The sequence below is a fragment of the Ylistrum balloti genome, unplaced genomic scaffold, assembly GCF_031769215.1.
Source record: "Ylistrum balloti isolate Yb309-2 unplaced genomic scaffold, AGI_CSIRO_Ybal_v1 Utg370104, whole genome shotgun sequence".
Classification (NCBI taxonomy): Eukaryota; Metazoa; Mollusca; class Bivalvia; order Pectinida; family Pectinidae; genus Ylistrum; species Ylistrum balloti.
This window is the reverse complement of record NW_026782129.1, coordinates 945,923-955,415: the sequence shown is the minus strand read 5'-3', so window position 1 is coordinate 955,415 and position 9,493 is coordinate 945,923. Positions and strand designations below refer to the sequence as shown.

Sequence of the window (9,493 nt, the reverse complement as noted above, 5' to 3'; positions counted from 1 at the left end):
TTTATGGCATTATTAAATTTTGTAATATATACATTGAATTGATTACAGAGTTTTCTTGTTTATTTTTCTGCCGCTTTAATAGATATAGGAAAGTTGTGAATGAAAATAAGAATATGAGAGACTTGAATGGAAAATGACTACTGTTTAGTCGCAGACCATATTTTTAACAGTTTTACAAGCATTAAGTAAATGCACTACTAGACAAGCTAATCAAAGAATATGTTGTTTATGGAATCATCAGTATCCGACAAAAGGAGGTAAAGGTAATTACATGTACTTCCTGAAATAATTAGGAAATCCCTAGGTGTATTTCTGAGGATCAAGATTTAATAATTGAAGAATGTGATTATTCTGATTGTTAAATTTGGGACAAAGGCACACAGAAAAAATCTATGGTTTTCTGAAACCGTTACTAGATATTTGATTTTGACAGTCTTTGTATAAATCTTTCACGAATGATGTCCAGCTTGGTTTCGTATTTCTTCAAATGGAGGTTGGTAAATAGAGGATCTTACATGAGTGTCAATCGGCGAGTGGCATATCAATTTATGGAACGAGTTTAATAAATTCCATAATACTTTGACACGAGTGTAAGATTCTATTTATCACATAACCAATTAAAATGCAAAAATCGCCAGAAAACTACGATTTACTTCCACTATGCAATCAGCTGTTTCTATATAGGTCAAAACCAACGCACAGCAATCATAGTTTTACCCATCCGTGTTGCAAATAGTACCTTTTTTCAATGATTGAATAAGAGATTATGTTCCAAAATAATATCGACAAAGTAAAGCATTTAAATTCTATTTAATGTCAAAATAACTTTTAAAAATTACAAAAAAAAACGAAAAAAATCTGGAAATTCACTTGATATTGGTAACGTGACGTCACCTCACCTCGTCATCACGGGTCATCAGGTTCGGCTCAAGCTCAATTTGAAAGTCAATCCCACACAATTCAACATTATAAAATACAGCAACCCCCGTAAGAATATCACCTTCACCACACCAGTCCCCTTCTTATCAATAAAAACTGTGTCGCCAATGTTGATCTGGTCAGCCATATTCTACTACAGTTTGTTGTCGTAGTAAATAAAAGTAGTACGCGCGCTGGCGTATGAATACGTTCCCACGGTTTTGACCAATCAGCAGACCCCAAACCTTTATTACACATGTGTATTACCATTATTATGACATGGGCGTATGACATGGGAAAACGGGTCGGTTATGTGATAAATTGTTATATGTCCTAGTGATAATATGGGACATATGATGCCAGAGTCCACGTATAATAGGGGTAATGATGGACTCCTAGTGTTATCCTACTGAAATGTCATAACCATGTCACCTCACTCAGTCATAAACAACACTGAAATTAAAACCATTTTTATTACATAAATAATATATAAAAGTATAGGACACTTGTTATCAATGTCCTCTCCGTAATACAAGTATACACATGTAGCTATGCTTTATCATATCCGGCACCGTATAAGTTTTACAATGTATTAGAACAGAAGAAACAGACAATTAGAAAATGACGTCAGAAATCAAAACACTATCTTTTCAGGCTTTTAAATGGAAATAAAACATACTAAAACTTTAAACAATTCAAATAAATTTGACAAATGTACGCATTCATGGTCTGAATATTGCTAAACACGTTTGAAAACACAAATTCTTACTAATGAAGATAAGAACACATATGGTTTCCTGTTTACGTATTTTCGGTTATAGACTCGGAAACCTTCGTCACTCATTATTTGGAAGTAATTGTGATATCTGTTTGTTATACAGTATGCATATAATAAAATATAATAAAATATATATCATATAACAAATGTAAAATATAATTACTTGGATTTGATTATTTGAATGTTTCATTAAAATGGTGTATAAATGAGTTGAGTGAAGCAATGAAAAAGGCAGTTCATGCCTATATATGTATATCTTCTCAAACAAATTGCGTTTGATCTTAAGCATGATAATGGTAATATCACATCAGGTATATAGAGAATAAATGTACATGAACAGTGTCTTAAAATATAAGCTGTATTTTGGCTAGGAAGAAGGAAGACAAACTTCAACGGATATGACAACGATTTTATGAATTTTCCTAAATAAAAGTGTTAATTACAACATATAATAACGCCTTTTTTTATAAATAATTCATATTTTTAACGTAATTTTTAAGTAAATTCAGAGAGTAATTCTATCGAATTACCACACGTGCTAAAATACAGCTGTTTTCCGTCATTGCTGAAAACAGCAAAACTATATGTGGCAAGTGTCAACTGCATGTTATACAAACTGGAGATTCATATAATTAAATAAACTTCACTGACACTAACTGAGAAGAGAGATGTATATGAAATTTTACACATAAACAGTGTTTATTTTTTTTTATTCTGAAGCTTGTCACTCTAACAAACATTTGAATTGAATCTAAAAGCAAAATGAAATCAAATAGCAGTATTTTCTCCGGTATGAATAGTAACTCTCTAAAAATGTGAGTATATTGAAATCTCGCTTGTATTACTGCCCTTGACAAAACCGAAATGAAGCTGGGTACAAGATTTGGAATCATCCGATTGAAAATTATAACAATAATAAAAAAAAACTATGGGAAAAAATGTCGGTTAAGAAATTTGATGAAATAATACATATTTCGCAAAACGTTGAAAAATGAAGAAGTCACCAAACTTTTACATTCATTAACTCAGTTAGCATTAATGCACAAATCCCATCGGGAAATAGGTAACGATGATGTAGTGATCTAGGATACCATATTGATACCTTATAAGTTTGATACAGAGGTCTAGCTGTTATCATCAAATATCAATTTCCAACCGGCATTTACATGACCATACCAAAGTTACATTATTCACGTCATCATATCTGACACCAAACAAACGTAAAGGTCAACACATCTGAATCTCAATATTTTATCCAACGAAATGCACATAAACGTTACATAATCTATCGTGTTAAACGCCTAGGTTCAAATTTCACATGGCATAAAAGATATTTATGAAACTGATATATAAATAATATACGGCTTTCAGATGACATTCATACTTGTAATATCAGCAAATTATCCTTCCATCTTGGATTAACAGCTGAAGCTTCTAGTCATTGATAATAATGCCCTACTACCCAATGCGTCAAGATGTACTTTAAGTATATCTCGCACAAGTTGTATCTTTGTTTTCGAATAAAAATACTGTGGCTCACTAAATTACGGAAGCCAGTAAGTGCCACTTGAAGTATTTTTTTTATCTCGTAATTAAGACTTAGTTACGTCATAGTGAGGTCGAAAAAATGAGATACCTAAGTCGTACTTACAAGATAATTAAGTCGTAATTACGAGATAATTAAGTCGTAATTACGAGAAAAAATACTTGCACGAACCGGCTTCCGTACAAAGACGAATATAGCTAAACTAAAAGAGTTAAAAACGTCATATACAAAATATACAGTGGTCCGATGACTGATTCTTTACCTGGTACACATTTAGTGCTCCTTAAGGTATGTTTTACATAACATTAACCATCAACCATCACATGTTCTTTGTTCCTAAGGACATGTCGTCAAGTAGTCGACAATAAAGTAATAATTATCATACAAAAATATCTTTGAGGCTACAACAGCTGGGTTGATAGAGCGTTGGCCTAGATATTCATAACAAGGTGGAGATCTGAGGTGTGTGGTGAGACTACCTACCATGGCGGTTTGAGTTTCTCAGGAAGCTGAGAGACTGACCGATCTTGGGGCAAGCCACTTAACGGTAATTTTAGAAATCCATGTTCCTTACACAGAACAGACGATAAATATCTGTTCTCAATTTACTTCAAAATGACAAGAAAAAAATAAACAGAGTGACTACTTAAATTTCAGCATTCATGTTATATTGCATTTTAGAAGAAATAGGCTTCCGAAAATGGCGAAATATCATGATATGGAATTTGGTAATAAGCATCACCGCAGCGACAACAAGAAGAGTCAACAAAAAGATGGAATTTCTATAATGAAGTTGAATGTCATAATTCTTAGCGACGGCACCACTGAGTCCAATAGTAAGTGTAATGTAGGGGCTGAAAGTGTACCGTACATATCGGTCCAGTATTGTATTGTCAAGGAGAAACCATGTGACAATGATGCAGGACAAAATACCCAAGGCAGTTGTGCAAGCATCTTCATTCGTAAGGTTACCTCTGTAGGTCATCACCATGGCAGCGTTCAGTAGTGTAGCTATGGTTACCCATGCACCAAAGAAAGCCATGCCATTTTGTACCAAGAAACGTATGAGCCAGATGTCTCGGACAGCCTCATCTTCTGTAAGTTCTTCGAGGTTGTGATACAGCCTTCGGAACGAAAAGAAGAGGGCTATAGCGAGAGTGATAGGAAGTAAGGCAATTGTAACTAAAGCCCAAATAAGTTCTTTCCTATCCCAGACAAACAACCACGAGACAAGGCAAATGTTATTGAAAATGTACAATACATATATTATTGGAGGAAGAACCGGAAGTTGGTAGATGTAGGTTCCAGATTTAGTTTTACGACAGATGGTGGTGAGGGCGTAGATGAGCCAGAGGGCCTGCCATGTGTATATGAAGCCCCAGATACTGAACGTCCAGCCCGCGGGAGTCACCTCGAGATAGAAAATATCGGAGACGTCACCGACAGTGCTGTTGAATATCCCTGTAAATACAATAAACAAATACAGGTGAAGTATTTTGTGGACTTAAACATTAATCGACTATTGCAGAACTTTCTGTTGCAGTTTCATAAATTTCAAATAAAACACCTTCTTATTCTCATATTCCACTCTGAGACATTTGTGTGACCTTCCGGTTATTTGATTGGTTGATAACATGAACTTTGACCGAAAGGGCACTTCACTTACTCCCAGAAATTAAAATATGCAAGATTTTACGATTGTTTCTGAAATAATTTGATTTTATATGGATATCTATCAATCTTTTGCTTTGCAATTTATTATTTGTTATAGCTAGTAATGAAGGATAATATTTCTACGTATTTCTGAAATTGTACGTTTTGGATATTAATTAGCAGCATTTCACAGCATATCCCTTCAACTGATCGTTATCAAAACACGTTGGTACAGATCAGGTTCGTTTATCTTCTTAGCATTTTGTTTTTGTATTGTTTGAGTTTTCAATGATAGTATCTAACGTTTGTTTGTTTGTTGTTGTTCATATACAAAGCGATTTTAGATTTACTTACCCAGCGCTTGTCCGCCAGCTCCAGATAAAGCATTAAAGGCTATCATGACGATGTACACAAAGACTGTGACGATGATCACAGCTATACGTGGACAATTATGTTCCGCCATCTTTGGAAATCTAGAAATTTATTAAAGTGTTTGTTAATTGAACAGGTGAAGTACAATTCTCTTTTGAACATTTCTAAATATAACTTTCCCACAAAAATGTGTTACACGGCTTCGATATCTCTTTATGCATATTAACAAAACTTCATGTTAAATATCGATATTTCGGCAAACGATGTTATCGATATACTCAAGTTATCCATAGAAGTAAGCAAGTAAGCCACGAAAACAAAATGAAAATGAACACATATGGCTCTTTAAAGATAGCAAAGACTCCTTAGTCTTAATAGTCTCATAGTTCCATAATTAAAGAAACCGCACCAGGACGACTGGTATAGACCCAAAGAGGATGTTTAAGAATATATATCACTTTTCAAGTTTGTGACCATTAGGTTCCGGGAGACAGGAAGAGATCAAAATAGCTCTGCTGTAAGCATTCTGACACTATGAATGATTCTGTGCTATGCATTATACTTAATGTTTCCCTCTTGACATGCGCGACTGTCCTCATTTGACAAGGGCGTTAATCACAAAAGCAAAACAAAAACATTGTTTTTGCGTATATCATCAGAATCGTAGTGTTTTGATATAAAATGACAAATATTGGTTTTAAACAAAACCCATCGAAAGCACATCGTTCTTTATTCATGGAATGTAAATAGGGATTTAGTCAATTAGATTTCACGTTTCTGAATTTTCTAATCTCAATAAACTCTGTTTGAAACATTTGCATTCTAAGATTTTTTCCAGAATTTGGAAAATTTACTATGGCATTTATCACATATATATAAGTGGCTTCAGTTTACGACGAGACCTTGATCTTCTGATTCGCATGAATTGTGGTACATATATTACGCATGGTGACAACATTTGTATAAGCGAAAACTGAGAAAATACGGCTAGTCTCGAGAAGTGATGGGAAGTGGTATTTTAACTGTCATTTCCCACGCTTTTACAGAGGTAACGTGGGACCTATTTGACATGGCAGATGAAACATCTGCTGTTCAACCCCTACTGATCGGATACAATACCCAGTGTAACGTAGTTTCAACGATAAGGAATGGGTGACCATAACTGTCACTGGACGTTTACATCCTCTATTAGCCGAGTAGCCAGTCCCCAACAGTCATAATTACCGTTGACTATGTGACCACACATGTGTTGGTATTGTAATCTCACTTCACTAAACAATCTATAATAAGAATAAAGACAGTAACTTAACTAACGAGAGTGTGAATTATTTACACTTTATCACATATACGATAGATCTTACATAATTGTCCCTCCACGTGAGATAAAAAAACGAGTCTTATAGTCAGAGACTCGATAAGATGAAAAATAATCGTGACGAGTTACAAAAACTTCATATAAAACGGGAAAGGGTATGAGATTCTTTCTATCACATCACATACAATGTAGTTACTTTTGCAAATACTCGTTTAAACAAAGCAGCGCTTTATTAGTCTAATGTAAACTTTGAACTGGTAATATTCTCACTTCTGTCTCATGCTGTTATTAAAGAGTATGTCACATTTGAAAAATGTGACCCTTCAGCCAATCATAGATCCGACATGTGTAAAGAGAATTAAATGTAATTGTTTTACTATAGTTATTACATGGTATCTTTGTCATAGAATATCATTAAAAAGTCTAGGGGGAGATTTTAATAAAATTTTGGCTAATCAGACATCCATTGTTGGCGATTCCAAACGTACTCATACTCGATGTATACTTAGGATTTGTCCTAATGGAAACATTATTTATCATCTCCTCTTGAAATATATCCTAAAACGCCAAATCGGTTACGCCCCAACTGTACAGTGTATCATTGAGATGTTGGCCGAGTTTTACATGGATTAAGATGTATCACAGCAGTGCTGCGTTCATGCACACACGATCGTTTGTGTACATGTCAGATAGTGTGGTCCCCCAACAGACATAGGACGCTGTATGGCAAAATTTTATACACATCCTTTATTGAGAAGTTATTGACTACAGTAAATGTCAGGGGTTTTAGAAATACATTACTTGAGGGCTATTCAGAAAATAACGTTTGAAATGAACTTAATTTGATACCAGTGATGGTTAGTTGTAGACGAGCATCACAACACAGTGGAATTTCCAATATATCACTCCGAGCAACATTCCTCGCTGGTGTGTATTATGTCCTGCATTGGTCGTACATACAAGTATTTCTAACCAACAGATCTTGGGAAAATATTTGACCTATTTTTGCACACTCAGAAAAAGCGTATGCAATCGAGGGATGATATCTAAACCCGAAATTTCACGTTGAGTAACGAAATTATAGACATTACGGTAAGAAATAGTAAAAAATATGATGTCCAGTTTACTTACCTGTGGGACCCTTCTCTCTGCGATGATGTCCTGTGTGAAAAGATCGCCTCTGTCAGTCAAAACTGTACCTCACAGGTTTACTGTTCGTGGGATGCCGCGTGATCTGCACACCACTGTTTGTGTACACGTTACGCGTGTGTAGAGGCAAATTTCGCAAACATTTATTTATAGTTGGCAGCTATGGGACGCCGTTTTACTCGCGCTACTTTTTGTTGATACCACTAAAACGATGAGGTAATATCACCAATCTATTATATTTATTTCATTATTACAAAAAGGTATGAAGTATTGATGAAATCACTTTAACGCATTAAGGATATTACTATATAGAATTAATGCTATCTCTCTGGTATCATCATAATGAATTAGTGATATCTTTTAAATGAAATAAATAGTAAAGCGGCGCCCCAACATGTAAACAGACACATTATTGATCAAGTTGGTTGATTCGCTGATCACTTATATAACAATGGAGATCAGTTCTGACAAGCATATCACGTAATATTTTGTAATGTGATACTTTGAGAAAGATGTTTCCTGTCTGATTTTACTCCCCGAGAGAAACTTGCTGCGCTAATTTCCGATGAAGCAAGAAAGTCAAATCAGTTCTATTTCAAAGAAACAGTACTTTTATCTCCAATGTTAAATATTAATTGAGATATGTATTTGCGGATTGGGGAAATATAGAACTTCCATTCCTATGTTCACATATGGAGAGTGCATCCTCCGCATCACCTACTTACTTAATTAATTACACAATAAAACCCGCTGTTAACACTAATTGATATTCGCTGATGATCGATTTCCTCTACCAGTTAATATATATAGAATAAGTAGAATATGGATGAAGATGAAAATATAAACTTTATTTGTTTTACAACAAATTCGTAATAAACTGTCATTTTATGTAAAATAGCTCTACCTTGCTTGAATAGACGCTTGTGAGAGGTCTTGAATGACGATGGATGGGAAAGGTGTAACAGACATCCTATGACGGGATAATTTCATTTGGAAACTGCAGGCAAATAATTATGTTCCAAAAGCAGAATAGTATACTATTGTTGGTATAGGGTGTTTTGCTTACAATAACTATTCTGCATAAACACAGCGAGGAGAACTTAAAATGGATACCCCGCAGTAATGGATTTGTATGTTATAGTCCGTATCGGACTTCTGAAATTAGTATTCTGTATAGAAACCTCACAGTAATGGAGTTGCATGTTATATTCTGTATCGGGTTCACTTCTGAAATTAATCATTATACCTCCGCAACAAAGTTTGGTGTAATGGAATCATTGCATTCACCCAGTTTACAACGGATTTTAAAAATATTTTGGGGAATGGTCAGTACAATGTGGAGATATGCCCCTGAAGTGACTTTGCATTTCTCTTCCTCAAGGAGCCCTCCTGAGTCAAATTTGTCCGGCTATGCATTTTGAGAAATCGTTGTTTGTCGAGCATCCAACTGACTTGAAATTTATCAGGTATTTCAAAACCAGTCACTGTGACAACACAGTCTTGGCCTCTGAATGGTCAAAAATGTTGTACTGATAGTATTTGTTATAGCTCCATATGTTTAGAATTTCCCAAATTCAGATTCATCAGGCGTTTCATTCCATCCACGTACTGTAAATCCTTCACAAATACTTTTACTTCGCGAACGTAACTCTTCAGGTATATTCACGAATATATGAACGTTGATCTAGAAATTATTTTCAATTCAGTTATGAGAGACCTGGACTCTTCAGTACCTGATACCAGTAACTAAACCAACATGGAT

The 9,493-nt window shown here is 34.8% G+C and overlaps 1 protein-coding gene across 2 annotated transcripts; it reads right to left on the bottom strand.

Annotated features, from left to right (window-relative positions):
* Nucleotides 1–1,372: 1,372 nt before the first annotated feature.
* On the bottom strand, nucleotides 1,373–7,798 carry LOC132550078 (uncharacterized). 2 transcript variants are annotated; one of them, XM_060214087.1, is made up of 3 exons: nucleotides 7,714–7,798; nucleotides 5,250–5,368; nucleotides 1,373–4,703 (listed from the first exon to the last, which is right to left on the bottom strand). In XM_060214087.1, exons 2-3 carry the CDS (start codon nucleotides 5,356–5,358, stop codon nucleotides 3,889–3,891), a joined length of 924 nt encoding a protein of 307 aa, XP_060070070.1. In that variant the 5' UTR covers nucleotides 5,359–5,368; nucleotides 7,714–7,798; the 3' UTR covers nucleotides 1,373–3,888. The 2 variants fall into 2 exon arrangements, with proteins under 2 accessions (XP_060070070.1, XP_060070071.1); XM_060214088.1 differs by lacking the exon at nucleotides 7,714–7,798 and adding an exon at nucleotides 6,492–6,504.
* Between the last annotated feature and the right edge of the window lie 1,695 nt (nucleotides 7,799–9,493).

What these genes read in the sequence shown, in the direction of transcription:
- LOC132550078 (XM_060214087.1), bottom strand. Translation starts at nt 5,358, where the DNA reads ATGGCGGAACATAATTGTCCACGTATAGCTGTGATCATCGTCACAGTC. An exon ending in AGCTGGCGGACAAGCGCTGG is followed by an intron (nt 4,704 to 5,249) that starts GTAAGTAAATCT and finishes TTGTATTTACAG; the next exon opens with GGATATTCAACAGCACTGTC.